This window comes from Chrysemys picta, chromosome 22 (assembly GCF_011386835.1).
Source record: "Chrysemys picta bellii isolate R12L10 chromosome 22, ASM1138683v2, whole genome shotgun sequence".
Classification (NCBI taxonomy): domain Eukaryota; kingdom Metazoa; phylum Chordata; order Testudines; family Emydidae; genus Chrysemys; species Chrysemys picta.
The window spans coordinates 1015632-1033131 of record NC_088812.1 but is presented as its reverse complement, the minus strand read 5'-3'; the positions used below and the strand labels follow the sequence as shown (position 1 = coordinate 1033131).

Below are 17500 nucleotides of genomic sequence, written 5' to 3'. Positions count from 1 at the left end.
CGAGTGCACACAACACCACAACACCCTCCCGCCGGACACCCTGGGGGCAAGAAAGTGGTTCTGTGGAATCCACAGGCAGCGCCAAGCGTTGCTGGAGATAGCAGAGCCTTTAAAGAAAGGAAACATTGTGGAATCTGTTCGCTCATTGTCTGTATTAAGGGACTTGACCCAGATCTGGGCCCCAGCAGGCTGGGTACTGCCCTGAGCCTGACCCAGATCCGGGCCCCGGTGCTGCCCAGCCCGAGACAGCCCCTGCCCCAAGAGCTCACGCTCGGAGACAGGGGAAGGTTCATTATCCCCAGTCACAGGTGGGGAAGCTCAGCCTGGAGGGATGCAGTGACTTGCCCAAGGTCACACAGGGCGTCTGTGGCAGAACTGGGAATCAAACCCAGGCCTCCAGAGACCCAGCGCAGAGCCTGACACTTGGCACTCACCTTTACAGCCTCGTTCTCGTTAGCCGGCCCGCGCTCGGTTCTCCGTGATTTTAGCTCCTGGCTCGACCCGGGGGACCATCTCCCCAGTCGGCAAAGCTCCCGTCGCCCCAGGCCTCGGCGCTGCTTCTGATTCGCAATGCGGCAGCTGCCTGGCGCCCGGGGCTCCAGGGCGTCGCTGCCCGGGCCTCTGCCTTGCAGCTTGTGCCGTTACTCACCCCAGTGCAAACTGGGCGTAACCTGGCGGGACGCCGGTGGGGCTGGGCCAGGGCTCTGAGCTGCCGGGCGGGTGAGTCGGACTCCCTGCTCAGGGCTGTCAGAGGGGGCTAGGGAGGGAATTTCCCCCCAGGGCAGCCTGGCGGGAACCCTGGGGGCTTTTCCACCTTCCTCTGCAGTGTGGGGCCTGGATCACCCCAGCACAGGGCCCCTGATCAGTTCCCTGCATGGCAGAGCTCCAGGGCTGGTCGCTCCTGTTCTCTGCCCCGGGCCTGACCTGCTGGGCTCAGCACAGGGGTGACGCGCTGAAAGGCTGAACTGTCCCAGGGGCTCAGCCCCCTCCCTTGGGGGGGGGATTCCCCAGAGACAGCCCCCAGTGAGGCGCCCCGAGAACAGCCGGCTTGGCCAGAGAGCTCCTTGGTGCCCCCCCAACGCGCCGGGCTCTGCTGGCAATCCCGGCCCCGAGACACGCTCTGCAAAGGCCACCAGCCCTTTAACTCTGACACCTCCGGGGCCAGCTGCTCCCCAGCCCCCCGCGGGGTCGGAAAAGTCCCGAAGGGGAATTTCCCACCGTTTGCCTGTAACATACGAACAGTTCCCTTCGCCCCCTGCCCGAGTCTCTCCCTTACGCTCTCTTCACACAGACTGGGGGCTTTCGCTTCCAGTTATTAACGTCATTGACCTCCCCGCCCATACCGGGCCATGGAGCGCAGACCCTGGTCCCTGCCACGCCGCGCCCAGCTCAGGCCCACAGGCGAGGGAGACGTGGTATCCCTGAGTCCGCTCCATGGCTGGAGATACGGTGGAGGGGGGACATAGCGTCTTGCGATTCAGCTGATCCGAGTAACGGACCCCACAGCCCGTCTCCGTTGCACAGACCCGGCGATCCCAAAGCCCGTCTGGTTAGTGTCGAACCGTTTTCACAGTGATCCCGTGGGTCCGTCGCACATGCCCCGGGCAGCCGCCTCCCCAGCTGGGGCAGAGCTGGTGTGCGGCTCGGAGGTGCCTTCCCCATCGCTAGGAGAAGTGGTTAGAGGCGGTGGTTAACGCCGTTCCCCTCCCGGCACAACTGTTCCGACTTTAGTGTTACAGGCGTTTCCTGCTGGGCCTGGGGTCTCCCAGCCACCTGCTTCCCCAGCGGGGCAGAGCTCAGCTGCAGCCAGACGTCCCTCCAGCCAAGGACACGGGAGATTCCAGCTCTGGACGTCCTGGGGGTGTCTGCCCCGCTCCGGAGGCCTCCCTCCCTCTGATCCTTGGTCTCCGGAGAGCAGCTGGTGTGCGCATGGGAGGGCCCCGTGCTGCCAGCGAAGAGGCCATGAACCCCCAGGCTCTTGGCATTGCTCAGCATCCCGAGGGTTAACGGGGGCTCCCCGGGGGCAAAGGAGTAAAGCAGCAGCGAGGAGCCCCAGGGCTCCGGGTCCTGCACTCCAGGCCTAGACGCTGTGCTCCAGTTCAGGTGTGTTCTGTGTGGCCCCGTTCAGGCTCATCTGCTCGGCCGGCTTGCCCTGCTCGGCCTGCTTGGCCTGCTGCCGTCTGAGCCGGTAGTTTCAGATTCTCGTGGAGCGGTAGTACATGTAGCCCCCCACGCCTAGTCCGGTCAGAGCAGCCAACGCACCTACGAGCCCCAGTGCCAAACCCAGGATGTTGAGATCTGTTAAAGAAGGAGCGAGGTTGAGAAGGGCTAAGAGCTGGTTCAGACTCATGGGTAGGGCAGGGGGCAGAGGACTGGGACTCAGGACACCTGGGTTCTACTCCCCTCAGCCACTGGTCTTGGGTAAGTACCTCACCCGCTCAGTGCCTCAGTTTCCCCTTCCACTCTGCCTGGTTAGATGGTGAGCTCTCTGGGCAAGGACTGTCTCTCACGCTGGGTCTGGGCAGCGCCCGGCACGACGGGGCCCTGATCTCAATTGGGGTCTGAGCAGCGCCCGGCGCAATGGGGCCCTGATCTCGGCTGGGGTCCGGGCAGCGCCCAGAGTGACGGGGCCCTGATCTCGGTCGGGGTCTGAGAAGCACCCGGCGCAATGGGGCCCTGATCTTGGCCAGGGTTTGGGCAGCGCCCAGCGTGACGGGGCCCTGATCTCGGTCGGGGTCTGGGCAGTGCCCGGTGCAATCTGGCCCTGATCTCGGCCGGGGTCTGGGCAGTGCCCGGTGCAATCTGGCCCTGATCTTGGCCAGGGTTTGGGCAGCGCCTGGCGCGACGGCGCCCTGATCTCGGTTGGTGTTCTGTCATATTACACATAATTAGTAGGAGGACGGGTTGGGACAGAGATGAACCTGAAAACCGCCAGGCTGCAGGACGCTGGACCCATCCCCGCTCGCTCCGGGGTGGGAGTGATGCCTGGACGCACCCCCTGAGCCTGGGGGCGGGGGGCTGTGCCCTGGCCAAGCCTGCGGAGCACAAGCCACACCGATGGAACAGCCAGATGGGATCCCTGGGCCTGCCAGTCTGCCCTCCAGCAGGACGCCAGGCCAGAGAATGGCAGCCCAGATCCCTGTACTGAGCCCCCGCGGCTTTGGGGGGTGTTTGGGCTCCTAAATCCCATGGAAAGTCAATGGGATTTTACCTGAAACCCATTAACCTGTGCTCCTAAATCCCTTTGTCGCATTTGCACGCCCACCCTCCAAGTCGCCTGCTGGAGGATCCACTGAAGGCCACTTACATTCCACCTGGACGGTCACATCCCGGCTGGCCGAGCCGTGCGCGTTGGATGCTTTGCAGTGGTAGGTTCCGGCGTCCTCTCTCCTGACCTGCCGCTGCACCCCGATGCTGACGGGCACCCCGTCCTTCGTGCACACCACGGCTGGCGCTGGGTTCCCCCGGGCCAGGCAGGAGAAGGTTTGCTCCGTCCCCTCCTTCCAGATCCACTCCTTGGGGCAGCCGGAGTCGTTCATCCTGGGCCCGTCTGGAAGCGAGAGGGGGCGGTTGGTTACGCTGCCCAGGGCCGTGTAGCCCCATCTCCTGCCCGCCCCCGGGGCTGCTGCCAAGGACAGCGGCTCTCCCCTGCCACAGGCGCCTCCTCGCTGGGCTCCTCCCACTGCCCTGCCTGGCGCCAGCAGGCCTTGCCCTGGGGCAGCACAGGGGGGCCCGGCGTGCAAGGCAACGGCCTGGACTTGGGAGCTCTGGGGTCAAGCCCTGCCTCTGCCATGGCCGCCCGGTGTGACCTGGATCTGAGCCAAAACCTGATAAAGTCACGAGAAGGCCTCAGGTTCCCCATCTGTAAAATGGGGCCAGGGATTCCTCCTGTCTCATTAGCCTGGGAACATTCCCTGGGGCAGGACTGTATCTGGGCAGCACCCGGCGTGACGGGGCCCTGATCTCGTCCGGGCTCTGGGCAGCACCCGGCGCGACGGGGCCCTGATCTCGGCTGGGGTCTGGGCACCGCCCGGCGCGACGGGGCCCTGATCTCGGCTGGGGTCTGGGCAGCGCCCGGCGCGACGGGGCCCCAATCTCGGCCGGGGTCTGGGCAGCGCCCGGCGCAACGGGGCCCCGATCTCGGCTGGGGTCTGGGCAGCGCCCGGTGCGACGGGGCCCTGATCTCGGCTGGGGTCTGGGCAGCGCCCGGTGCGACGGGGCCCTGATCTCGGCTGGGGTCTGGGCACCGCCCGGCGCGACGGGGCCCTGATCTCAGCTGGGGTCTGGGCAGCGCCCGGCGTGACGGGGCTCTGATCTCGGCCGGGGTCTGGGCAGCACCCGGTGCAATGGGGCCCTGATCTCAGCTGGGGTCTGGGCAGCGCCCGGCGTGACGGGGCCGTGATCTCGGCTGGGGTCTGGGCACCGCCCGGCGCGACGGGGCCCTGATCTCGGCCGGGGTCTGGGCAGCACCCGGCACGACGGGGCCCTGATCTCGGCTGGGGTCTGGGCAGCGCCCGGTGCGACGGGGCCCTGATCTCAGCTGGGTCTGGGCAGCGCCCGGCGCGACAGGGCCCTGATCTCAGCTGGGGTCTGGGCAGCACCCGGCACGACGGGGCCCTGATCTCAGCTGGGGTCTGGGCACCGGCCGGCGCGATGGGGCCCTGATACCCTAATGCTAAGAACTGATTGGACCCAGTGCATTTCTCTGGCCGCTTCTGCACAGGAATGGCCGCCCCAGGTCGCAGGCACAAGAGAGTCACTGTCCCAGCCGAAAGAAGAATTAGAGACTAACACATTTATTGTAGCATAAGCTTTTGTGGGCTACAGCCCACTTCATCGGATGCATGTAGTGGAAAATACAGAAGGAAGATCTATATAATAATATATATATACACAGAGAACATGAAACAACGGGCGTTACCATACACGTTATAAGGAGAGTGATCAGTTAAGGTGAGCTGTTGTCAGCAAGAGAGAAAAAGAACTGTTTGTGGTGATAATGAAAATGGCCCATTTCCAGCACTTGATAAGGTGATATAAGGAACAAAGTAAAACTATTTCCCCATGCTTATCTCACCCCCCGCCCCCCAGTTCTTTATATCTCCTTGTCAAGTCCTGGAAATGGGCCATTTTCATTACCACAACAAACAGTTATTTTTCTCTCCTGCTGACAACAGCTCACCTTAACTGATCACTCTCCTTATAACCTGTATGGTAACACCCATTGTTTCATGTTCCCTGTGTATAGATCTAGATCTAGATCTTCCTTCTGTATTTTCCACTACATGCATCCAAAGAAGTGGGCTGTAGCCCACGAAAGCTACCTGAGCCAGGAGGGGGGCTGGGAGAAGTGACACCTGCCCGGGAACTGGACAAAGGAGAGGAGGAGCTGGGGGGAGGGGGAGAGAGCTGCTGGAGGAGTTGTTAGTGTCAGTTTGGGCTGGGTGGTGCAACGCAGGGAACCCCAAGCTGGGGTCTAAGCTCCCTGCACCCCCCAGAAGGACTTGACTGAGGGGTCCCAGTGGTACCTACAAGCTCTGCTGCAGACTGCGATCCTACTGTCCACTAAACCTTCCATTTTACTGGCTGGCTGAGAGTCCCGGTGAATCCCAGGAAGGGGGGTGCCGGGCCCTGACTCCCCCACACTCCGTGACAGGGGTGAGCGCAGAGCGTGGCCGGTGGAGCCAGGGCCAGAGCAGCACCTAAGACGGAGCCGCGGCCCCTCTACTCACAGAGGACAGTGAGTCTGGCAGACGTGCATTTTACGGCGGGGATGCCGGAGTCAGGCCTTGCTTTACACGTGAACTCCCTCCCGTCGTCTTCCTCGCCAGCCGTCAGATGGAGCTGCACAGGGGGCTGGGCCGGGGGGCTGGAGACCAGGACTCGCTCGGCGTCTCTGAGCTGGAGCAGGACGCCCGGGGGGTCGGCCTCAGGAGAACGGCACGTAACGGTCACGCTGCTGTTAACGAGGGTCCGGGACTCGGTTACCTCCAGGACGGGCTCAGGGAGACCTGCAAAGGACCGGGACAGAGCTGCTGTTTGGCCCGGGCTGCCGATCCCCGTCCGAGGGGGAGCACGCTGGCTCCCCGGCAGGACGCTTCGCTCGAGACCGGACGGGTGAGATGGTCGAAGTCAGCTCGGGGCTGGACACACCTGGCCCGTTCAAGTTAACGCCCAGACCCCGAAGGGAGTTAGGCCCAGATCCCATGGGAGTTAGGCACCTAAGTACCTTTGAGTACCTGGGCCCAAATTTCTCCCGCAGGCTGCTCCACGCATGGACTGGTACCTAAATCCCCATGGCTCCCCCGCCTCTCCCCTCCAGCTCCGGCAGGTGAGGGCTCGGTTCTCTGGCAGCGCCCGCTCCTCATGCCCTGCATCAGGGTACGAACCTGCCTCTCCCTAGTGGGGCAGACCGGGCCAGGAGCAGACTGACCCGGGTCTCCGCATGGCCTCGCCCGCTCCCTTCCATCCCAGCACGGCTCTGACTCTCTGGAGCCGCTGGGAGGAATTCCCTGGCCTGGGCTACGCACCCGCTCGGCCGCGATGACAGACTGGTTTGTTGGGAGCACCCCGGCTCAGTGGAGCGCCTGTGTGGGAGGGGGGCCAGGTCAGAGCCCCACAGAGGGGTGTCGGGGGAGGAGTCCCAGGCCAGGCTAGGACTGGGCGTGGGAGCAGGGAGGGGATCTGGTGCGGGGGGGACCCGTGGGAAATCGGGCCGGGGGGGCTGAGTTCTGCTCTGGGCTTGGAGCGAGTTTCAGCCTGAAAACTCAGATGGAAAGTCCACGGGGAGGAACCGACGTGAACTGAAAGCAGCCCCCGCGGGAGCTGAACCCACAGAGATCTGCCCAGCCTCCGCGCCAGCCCGGCCCACAGTGCCGACGTCCCCCGCCGAGCCCCCGAGCCCCCGAAATCCGGGCAGGCCGGGAGCCCCCCAGACACTCACGGTAAACGAGAACGCTCTGCCCTGCGGATCTGGACACGGGCCCCACGGACACGGTGCAGTTCAGCTGGTGCTGTCCCGGGGACGGGGACCGAACCTCGCCCTGGGCGGTGGCCGTGTCGCCCGACGTGGTGACGGTGAAGTTCAGGCTCTTTCCCCCAAAGGACAGGTTGAACCGGGCCTCTCCCGCGACGGGGAAGACCCCGGCCACCCAACAGCGGGCGAGTGCCCTGGTGCCCACCTCGATATAGTTGGAGGTTTGGAGCCATGGCTCCTCTGGGAGATCTGCAGCGGGCGAGAAAACCACCGCGGGGCATGAGGGAAACATCAGCAAAGGGAGCCACTTGGGACCCTGTGAAGAACTGGGACTGCTCGTAATGTGGTCTGTGAATGCTGAGTGGGGAGATTGGCTGGGGGGCTGCATTGGGGGATGGGAGACTGGCCTTGAGGGAGGATACCTGAGCATGTACCGTGAGAACCCAGGAGGGGGCTGGGGCCAGGTGACACCTCTGCCCGGGAAATGGACAAAGGCTGGGGGAGGAGCTGGGGGGAGGCTGAGTGAGACGCTGGAGGGGGTTAGAGTTTTGGAGCTGGCTGGTGAAATGGAGGGGGCCCCAGACGGGGCTCTGCCCCCGAACGGGGCTGTGGTGTCCCTGGGGCCCCTAGATGGACCAAACTAAGGGGGTCCTGATGTCTGTACCTGCAAGACCTGTCTTGGGCCGTGTTCCTATCGTCTAAATAAACATTCTGCGTTACTGGCTGGCTGAGAGTCATGGCGAATCGCAGGAAGTGAGGGGTGCAGGGCCTTGTGTCCCCCCACACTCCGTGACAGACTCAGCGAGGAAATCCAGAGACGCGGCGACAACTGGGGCTGAGATGCAGTTTGCTCCCGATCTAACTACCAACCTGTTTATCCAGCCCCGTGCTGTCCCACCCCAGTCCTCTAGCCCCATCTCGGGTCTCTCTGTCTCCCCACTGTCCCCTGCAGCTGTCTCTCCACCCCCTGCCCAGACTGCACCCTTCTATCTTCCTGTCCAGCCCCAAATCGCACACACACACTTCTCCCTCCATCCCATACCCCGCCCCCAGCTCGTGTGCAGCTCGGAGGCGCCTTCCCCATCGCTAGGAGAAGTGGTTAGAGGCGGCCGTTAAAGCTGTTCCCCTCCCGACACAACTGTTCCGACTTTAGTGTTACAGGCGTTTCCTGCTGGGCCTGGGGTCTCCCAGCCACCTGCTTCCCCAGCGGGGCAGAGCTCAGCTGCAGCCAGACGTCCCTCCAGCCAAGGACACGGGAGATTCCAGCCCTGGATGTCCTGGGGGTGTCTGCCCCGCTCCGGAGGCCTCCCTCCCTCTGATCGTTGCTCTCCGGAGAGCAGCTGGTGTGCGCATGGGAGGGCCCCATGCTGCCAGCGCAGAGGCCATGAACCCCCAGGCTCTTGGCACTGCCCAGCATCCCGAGGGTTAACGGGGGCTCCCCGGAGGCAAAGGGGAAAAGCAGCAGCGAGGAGCCCCAGGGCTCCGGGTCCTGCACTCCAGGCCTAGACGCTGTGCTCCAGATCAGGTGTGTTCTGTGTGGCCCCATTCAGGCTCATCTGTTCGGACGGCTTGCCCTGCTCGGCCTGCTTGGCCTGCTGCTGTCTGAGCCGGTAGTTTCAGATTCTCATGGAGCGGTAGTACATGTAGCCCCCCACGCCTAGTCCGGTCAGAGCAGCCAACGCACCTACGAGCCCCAGTGCCAAACCCAGGATGTTGAGATCTGTTAAAGAAGGAGTGAGGTTGAGAAGGGCTAAGAGCTGGTTCAGACTCATGGGTAGGGCAGGGGGCAGAGGACTGGGACTCAGGACACCTGGATTCTACTCCCCTCAGCCACTGGTCTTGGGTAAGTACCTCACCCGCTCAGTGCCTCAGTTTCCCCTTCCACTTTGCCTGGTTAGATGGTGAGCTCTCTGGGGCAGGGACTGTCTCTCACGCTGGGTCTGGGCAGCGCCCGGTACGACGGGGCCCTGATCTCAGTCGGGGTCTGAGCAGCGCCGGGCGCAATGGGGCCCTGATCTCGGCTGGGGTCTGGGCAGCGCCCAGCGTGACGGGGCCCTGATCTCGGTCGGGGTCTGGGCAGTGCCCGGTGCAATCTGGCCCTGATCTCGGCCGGGGTCTGGGCAGTGCCCGGTGCAATCTGGCCCTGATCTTGGCCAGGGTTTGGGCAGCGCCTGGCGCGACGGCGCCCTGATCTCGGTTGGTGTTCTGTCATATTACACATAATTAGTAGGAGGACAAGCTGGGACAGAGATGAAGCTGAAAACCGCCAGGCTGCAGGACGCTGGACCCATCCCTGCTCACTCCGGGGTGGGAGTGATGCCTGGACGCACCCCCTGAGCCTGGGGGCGGGGGGCTGTGCCCTGGCCAAGCCTGCGGAGCACAAGCCACACCGATGGAACAGCCAGATGGGATCACTGGGCCTGCCAGTCTGCCCTCCAGCAGGACGCCAGGCCAGAGAATGGCAGCCCGGATCCCTGTACCGAGCCCCCGCGGCTTTGGGTGGTGTTTGGGCTCCTAAATCCCATGGAAAGTCAATGGGATTTTACCTGAGACCCATTAACCTGTGCTCCTAAATCCCTTTGTCGCATTTGCATGCCACCCTCCAAGTCGCCTGCTGGAGGATCCACCAAAGGCCACTTACACTCCACCTGGACGGTCACATCCCGGCTGGCCGAGCCGTGCGCGTTGAATGCTTTGCAGAGGTAGGTCCCGGCGTCCTCTCTCCTGACCTGCTGCTGCACCCCGATGCTGACGGGCACCCCGTCCTTCGTGCACACCACGGCTGGCGCTGGGTTCCCCCGGGCCAGGCAGGAGAAGGTTTGCTCCGTCCCCTCCTTCCAGATCCACTCCCTGGGGCAGCCGGAGTCGTCCATCCTGGGCCCGTCTGGAAGCGAGAGGGGGCGGTTGGTTACGCTGCCCAGGGCCGTGTAGCCCCATCTCCTGCCCACCTCTGGGGCTGCTGCCAAGGACAGCGGCTCTCCCCTGCCACAGGCGCCTCCTCGCTGGGCTCTCCCCACTGCCCTGCCTGGCACCAGCAGGCCTTGCCCTGGGGCAGCACAGGGGGCCCGGCGTGCAAGGCAACAGCCTGGACTTGGGAGCTCTGGGGTCAAGCCCTGCCTCTGCCATGGCCGCCCGGTGTGACCTGGATCTGAGCCAAAACCTGATAAAGTCACGAGAAGGCCTCAGGTTCCCCATCTGTAAAATGGGGCCAGGGATTCCTCCTGTCTCATTAGCCTGGGAACATTCCCTGGGGCAGGACTGTATCTGTGCAGCACCCGGCGTGACGGGGCCCTGATCTCGGGTGGGGTTTGGGCAGCACCCGGCACGACGGGGCCCTGATCTCGGGTGGGGTCTGGGCACCGCCCGGCGCGACGGGGCCCTGATCTCGGCTGGGGTCTGGGCCCTGATATGCTAATACTAAGAACTGATTGGACCCAGTGCATTTCTCTGGCCGCTTCTGCACAGGAATGGCCGCCCCAGGTCGCAGGCACAAGAGAGTCACTGTCCCAGCCGAAAGAAGAATTAGAGACTAACACATTTATTGTAGCATAAGCTTTTGTGGGCTACAGCCCACTTCTTCGGATGCATGTAGTGGAAAATACAGAAGGAAGATATATATAATATATATATATATACACAGAGAACATGAAACAATGGGCGTTACCATACACATTATAAGGAGAGTGATCAGTTAAGGTGAGCTGTTGTCAGCAGGAGAGAAAAAGAACTGTTTGTGGTGATAATGAAAATGGCCCATTTCCAGCACTTGATAAGGAGATATAAGGAACAAAGTAAAACTATTTCCCCATGCTTATCTCACCCCCCGCCCCCCAGTTCTTTATATCTCCTTGTCAAGTGCTGGAAATGCGCCATTTTCATTACCACAACAAACAGTTATTTTTCTCTCCTGCTGACAACAGCTCACCTTAACTGATCACTCTCCTTATAACCTGTATGGTAACACCCATTGTTTCATGTTCCCTGTGTATAGATCTAGATCTAGATCTTCCTTCTGTATTTTCCACTCCATGCATCTGATGAAGTGGGCTGTAGCCCATGAAAGCTTATGCCCAAATAAATGTGTTTGTCTCTAAGGTGCCACAAGTACTCCTGTTCTTTCTGCAGATACAGACTAACACGGCTGCGGCTCTGAAACCTGTCCCAGCCGAGTGCGTCGGAAGAAAAGCTTGTGGGAGTGGAGTGGGAGGATGGGCCAGGAGCCCTGGGTTCGAGTCCTTGGGAGAGGGTCTGGGGGCTCAGCTGCCAGCTGTGAAAAGGGGGCGTTGCTTCCTGACTGCAGGGGGGCTGTGACAGAGCAGGGAGCGGGCGGATTTGACTGGGAATGTTGCAGGGGGGTTACATTGGGGATGGGAAGGAAGTTACCTGAGCCAGGAGGGGGGTTGGGAGAAGTGACACCTGCCCAGGAGACAGGACAAAGGAGAGGAGGAGCTGGGGGGAGGGGGGAGAGAGCTGCTGGAGGAGTTGTTAGTGTCAGTTTGGGCTGGGTGGTGCAACCCAGCGAACCCCACGCTGGGGTCTAAGCTCCCTGCACCCCCCAGAAGGACTTGACTGAGGGGTCCCGGTGGTACCTACAAGCTCTGCTGCAGACTGCGTTCCTACTGTCCACTAACCCTTCCATTTTACTGGCTGGCTGAGAGTCCCGGGGAATCCCAGGAAGAGGGGTGTAGGGCCCTGACTCCCCACACTCCGTGACAGGGGTGAGCGCAGAGCGTGGCCGGTGGGGCCGGGGCCGGAGCAGCACCTAAGACGGAGCCGCGGCCCCTCTACTCACAGAGGACAGTGAGTCTGGCAGACATGCGTTTCACGGCGGGGATGCCGGAGTTATGCCTTGCTTCACACGTGAACTCCCTCCCGTCGTCTTCCTCGCCAGCCGTCAGATGGAGCTGCACAGGGGGCTGGGCCGGGTGGCTGGAGACCAGGACTCGCTCGGCGTCTCTGAGCTGCAGCAGGACGCCCGGGGGGTCGGCCTCAGGAGAACGGCACGTAACGGTCACGCTGCTGTTAACGAGGGTCCGGGACTCGGTTACCTCCAGGACGGGCTCAGGGAGACCTGCAAAGGACCGGGACAGAGCTGCTGTTTGGCCCGGGCTGCCGATCCCCGTCCGAGGGGGAGCACGCTGGCTCCCCGGCAGGACGCTTCGCTCGAGACCGGACGGGTGAGATGGTCGAAGCCAGCTCGGGGCTGGACACACCTGGCCCGTTCAAGTTAACACCCAGACCCCGAAGGGAGTTAGGCCCAGATCCCATGGGAGTTAGGCACCTAAGTACCTTTGAATACCTGGGCCCAAATTCCTCCCGCAGGTTGCTCCACGCATGGACTGGTACCTAAATCCCCATGGCTCCCCCCGCCCCTCCCCTCCAGCTCTGGCCGGTGAGGGCTCCGTTCTCTGGCAGCGCCCGCTCCTCATGCCCTGCATCAGGGTACGAACCTGCCTCTCCCTAGCGGGGCAGGCCGGGCCAGGGCAGACTGACCCCGGTCTCCGCATGGCCGGGGGCGGCTCGGTGGCCTCGCCCGCTCCCTTCCAGCCCAGCGTGGCTCTGACTCTCTGGAGCCGCTGGGAGGAATTCCCTGGCCTGAGCTACGCAGCCGCTCGGCCGCAATGACAGACTGGTTTGTTGGGAGCACCCCGGCTCAGTGGAGCGCCTGTGTGGGAGGGGGGCCAGGTCAGAGCCCCACAGAGGGGTGTCGGGGGATGAGTCCCAGGCCAGGCTAGGACTGGGCGTGGGAGCAGGGAGGGGATCTGGTGTAGGGGGGACCCGTGGGAAATCGGGCCGGGGGGGCTGAGTTCTGCTCTGGGCTTGGAGCGAGTTTCAGCCTGAAAACTCAGATGGAAAGTCCAGGGGGAGGAACCGACGTGAACTGAAAGCAGCCCCCACGGGAGCTGAACCCACAGAGATCTGCCCAGCCTTCGCGCCAGCCCGGCCCACAGTGCCCACGTCCCCCGCCGAGCCCCCGAGCCCCCGAAATCCGGGCCGGCCGGGAGCCCCCCAGACACTCACGGTAAACGAGAACGCTCTGCCCTGCGGATCTGGACACGGGCCCCACGGACACGGTGCAGTTCAGCTGGTGCTGTCCCGGGGACGGGGACCGAACCTCGCCCTGGGCGGTGGCCATGTCGCCCGACGTGGTGACAGTGAAGTTCAGGCTCACTCCCCCAAAGGACAGGGTGAACCGGGCCTCTCCCGCGACGGGGAAGACCCCGGCCACCCAACAGCGGGCGAGCGGCCTGGCGCCCACCTCGATATAGAGGGAGGTTTGGAGCTGGGGCTCCTCTGGGAGATCTGCAGCGGGCGAGAAAAACCACCGCGGGGCATGAGGGAAACATCAGCAAAGGGAGCCCCTTGGGACCCTGTGAAGAACTGGGACTGTTCGTAATGTGGTCTGTGAATGCTGAGTGGGGAGGTTGGCTGGGACCGTCTGCAGGGGGGGATGGGAGACTGGCCTTGAGGGAAGATACCTGAGCACGTAATGTGAGAACCCAGGAGGGGGCTGGGGCCAGGTGACACCTCTGCCCGGGAAATGGACAAAGGCTGGGGGAGGAGCCGGGGGGTGGCTGAGTGAGATGCTGGAGGGGGTTAGAGTTTTGGAGCTGGCTGGTGAAATGGAGGGGGCCCCAGACAGGGCTCTGCCCCCCAACGGGGCTGTAGTGTCCCTGGGGCCCCTAGATGGACCAAACTAAGGGGGTCCTGATGTCTGTACCTGCAAGACCTGTCTTGGGCCGTGTTCCTATCGTCTAAATAAACCTTCTGCGTTACTGGCTGGCTGAGAGTTATGGTGAATCGCAGGAAGTGAGGGGTGCAGGGCCTTGTGTCCCCCACACTCCGTGACAGACCCAGCAAGGAAATCCAGAGACGCGGCGACAACGGGGGCTGAGATGCAGTTTGCTCCCGATCTAACTACCAACCTGTTTATTCAACCCCGTGCTGTCCCACCCCAGTCCTCTAGCCCCATCTCAGGTGTCTCTATCTCCCCACTGTCCCCTGCAGCTGTCTGTCCATCCCCTGCCCAGACTGCACCCCTCTATCTTCCTGTCCAGCCCCAAATCGCACACACACACTTCTCCCTCCATCCCATACCCTGCCCCCAGCTGATGGACCCATCACTGCCCTTCCTGGCCCCGTTCCACACCCTGCTCTCACCAAAGCCCCGTAGCAGCCCCGAGAGCGCTCTGCCCTCCTCTGCTCCCGCCAGGCCAGGCCCCAAAGGGGACGAGGCACCTGGAGGGGAAGGTTGAAAAAGGGGAAGAAACCGTCACCCCGAAGGGGAAGCAGGAGCCTGATGCCGCACGAGGCCCAGTCCCACAGCGACTGGGTGCTGTGGGGGTGAGACAACCAACCCCCTAGGGACCCTCCCTCTGACGGGTGGGCAGGGGGCCCCACCCTGGGCTCAGACAGTACCTTGGCCCCCACCCCCGGCACTTTGGCCATGTGACTATGCGCCCCCCCCCCCATGTAGGGCATGGGAGATGGGTGGCATCCCTTTAAATCGCTGTGACCCCTCCACGGGCGCTCACCGTGTTCTGCGTGTCGGAAGCCAGCCCCCGCTGGGCCTGGTGGGGCTGGGGGGACTCGCAAACAGGGGGCTGGGACCTCACGCAGTAGGTGTGTAAAGAGCAGGAGACGCATCAGTCTGCGTTAGGGGAGCTCCCAAAGGGGTCGCCCGGGACACCTCGGCCACCTGGGAGAACAGATCTCAGCCCCCAACCTGGGACCGGCATCGACGGGCCCAGGACAGCAGGGAATCCATCCTGGCCAGGGAGTATTTGGTGCCCGTTTGTGGGGGGGTGAATGTCGGCAGGGGGTGCAGGGAGCGGGGCCGTCAGGCAAAGCCCCTGTGTCCCCTGAACTGCCAGCCCCCGGAACGGTGTGTCCGGCACACAAAGCGTGTCTCTGGTGCCCAGAGCTGTGTCTCTGGTGCACGGAGCGATGTCTCTGGTGCACGGAACCGTGTGTCTGACACATGGAGCGTGTATCTGGTGCATGGAGCATTGTCTATGGTGCACGGAGCGGTGTGTCTGGCACACAAAGTGTGTCTCTGGTGCACGGAGCGGTGTGTCTGGCACATGGAGCGTGTCTCTGGTGCACGGAGGAACGGTGTGTCTGGCACATGGAGCATGTGGGAACTCACCATAAACCTTGAGTTCCACCGCAGAGGAGCTGTTTTCGAAGTGGGACCCGTGCAGGTCCAGGGCGGTGTGGCAGGTGAACTCCTGCCCGTGGTCCGATCGCTGAGGGGTGATCTCCGTGATCACTGTGACGTTGTCGGGTCCATTCCCGGTGTGGTTCTGGAAGGTCTCCGTGTGCAGGGTCTCTCCTCCCCGCCGGAGGGTCACGGTGAGGTGTGTGACGGGAGCCACGTTCAGAACCCGGCACATCACGTTATAGGCCTGGCCCAGCTCCATCTCGGGGAGCGGCTCCAGCACCACCCGCTCCGGCGCCCCTGGAGCCAGAGGGGGAAGCACCCGAAGGTCGGTTAATTGGATCCCGTAGACCCGGGTGCTGCTGAAAGGCGCCGCTGGGGGAAGAGCCTGGCAGGTGCATCTCCGCGCCCCAGGCCGGCTGAGCCCTGCCGCGGAGGGGACCCTGCTGGCGGCGAGAGCCAGGCTCAGTCTCGCTGACCGGCCGGCAGGGGCTCGAAGTGGGGCAGGGGGTTGGGATGTGGATTCCTGCCCTGCCAGGAGCCGGACTGAGCCCCACCAACTCCTCCCACCCAACGGCTGCCAGGGGGTAACTCCACGCAGGTGCTGCCTGGCTTAATGGAGCGGAGCCAGTGTCCCCAGAGGGGAAAGGCCCGTGTCCCATCCTCTGCCCCCGGAGCCAGCCAGTCCCCTGCCCTAGGGCCAGAGCACAGCCTTGTACCCTAGTTTCTGCCAGCGACTTTTCCCTTTCTCTAGCTCTGCCCTGCACCAGAAAGTGTCAGTGGCACAAAAGCCCCCCCAGACCCACTGCAGCTGGGAGCCAGCGGCACTTACGGTAAGCGGAGATGTTTGCAGTCACCAGCTTTATATTTCCATTGCAGGTGAAGTAGCACTGAGGGGACGACGCCCACTCCTTGATATTGGTTAGGAGAAAGGCCACCCACCCGGGTCCACTTTCACTATCGGTTTTGATGAGTGAGGTCTCCACACCGCCCCTGGCACCAGGATCCCGGCACGTGGTGCTGCAGTTTATCCAGACGGACCCTCCGTGCTCCACCACGGCAGCTTCCGGCGAAACGCTCACCTCAAACGAGCCCTGCGCGGCCCCTGAAACAGCAAACACCCCTGTCACGCTGCGCCCCTGGGGCACACTCACGGCAACGCAGCGTGCGAGACCCACAGCCCAAGTGGGTGAGCTCAGCCCTGGAAACCCCTTTCCCTGGCGGGGACCGCTCCTTGGCGAGGCGCAGGCTGTTTTGGCTGGACAGGGCCGGGCGTTCTGCGCTGCGGCCCGAGGGGGGCTGCGCTTAGCTGCTCCTCTTAGCCAGGCGCCGGGCGAGCGACGGCCACAGCGTCACCTTGGCTTTGGAAAGTCCCGGGTTCGGTTCGCTCCCGGCCCCAGGCGCAGTGGAGGGCTGGAGCGAGGGGGAAGCACTTTCCAGAGAACCACGTGGTGCTAACGGGGTGCCTTTCCCAGGGCAGGAGGAGCGCGGCCGGGGCTGGTTCTGCAGGGACCCATGAGAATATCCCCACCCAGCCCGTTGCTCCCAGCAGCCCTTCGCTGCAGTTGCCAACGGGCGCTCTCTCTCTCTCTCTCTCTCGATTACCGTGAACCTGGCTGAATACTGCACACCCCCAGGCGCCCCCTCATCTCTGCACTCTGCCCCTCGGCTGCACTGGGGTCCGAGTGAGGCCCACGACTTTGCACCACTCTGCCGAGTCCTGGGACTGAGTTGTTTGCTTTCCCAGGTCACGGGAGTGGGGGATTCCTGGCCTCGTGCCCGTCCAGCCACGCCCACCGGGTACAGGAATTGCAAAGCGCCTCCGCGGTGGATTCTGCCCTCACTTGCCCCAGCCAAACACTTATCCCATGGCAGGAGCCCGGTCTCCCCTTCCACCGGCTCCCCCCAGCCCCTGCCCCGCCGCAAAGAATTCAGGGTCGGATCCTCAGCTCGTGGGATCAACCCAGCTCCCTCGGCTCAGTGGAGCAAGGCTGATTATCACCCGCCGGGCATCAAGCCCATAATCTGAAATTGGCAATGACACAGAATAAAGAGTGGGCCAAGCGTGTCCCTGTTGTAATCCCCCTGCAGAACTTGGTCCGGCACAGGGGCTGGGTTTAGTACTCCACAGGCCCAACTCTGGGTCCTCAATCTAGCGAAAACAACCTGTTGAGTCCAATGGGAGTTTTGCTCCAAAAGGGACCGGAGTTTGGCATCATAATTAACAATCCAAAATTATTCATGTCGCGTTCCAGTCCTCAGAGACCTGCTCTGGTCCACGACCCCGGCCAGCCGAACAATGGCTTGCAGCGTGTGTGCCAGGAGAAGGAAAACAGTTTCTCTCCCTGCAGCGCGCGGTCACT

General features: G+C 63.0%; 2 protein-coding genes across 2 annotated transcripts in view; both read right to left on the bottom strand.

Annotated features, from left to right (window-relative positions):
• The window catches only part of LOC101951774 (intercellular adhesion molecule 5-like), a 47670-nt gene that overhangs the window by 713 nt on the left and 29457 nt on the right, over nucleotides 1-17500 (bottom strand). The window contains exons 8-18 of the mRNA XM_065576457.1: nucleotides 15970-16486; nucleotides 15126-15437; nucleotides 12998-13279; nucleotides 11769-12047; nucleotides 9618-9860; nucleotides 8661-8696; nucleotides 6944-7225; nucleotides 5733-6011; nucleotides 5325-5368; nucleotides 3308-3767; nucleotides 1-2298 (exon numbers count right to left, since the gene is read on the bottom strand). The exon at nucleotides 1-2298 is cut by the window's left edge and continues 713 nt beyond it. Of these exons, the coding sequence (XP_065432529.1) occupies nucleotides 2195-2298; nucleotides 3308-3767; nucleotides 5325-5368; nucleotides 5733-6011; nucleotides 6944-7225; nucleotides 8661-8696; nucleotides 9618-9860; nucleotides 11769-12047; nucleotides 12998-13279; nucleotides 15126-15437; nucleotides 15970-16486 (2838 nt within the window). The 3' untranslated portion in view covers nucleotides 1-2194. The remainder of the gene's footprint in view (nucleotides 2299-3307; nucleotides 3768-5324; nucleotides 5369-5732; nucleotides 6012-6943; nucleotides 7226-8660; nucleotides 8697-9617; nucleotides 9861-11768; nucleotides 12048-12997; nucleotides 13280-15125; nucleotides 15438-15969; nucleotides 16487-17500) is intronic.
• Nucleotides 1-17500, bottom strand: part of LOC135977035 (uncharacterized) — a 348641-nt gene that overhangs the window by 317124 nt on the left and 14017 nt on the right. The gene's annotated exons all lie outside the window — the stretch shown is intronic.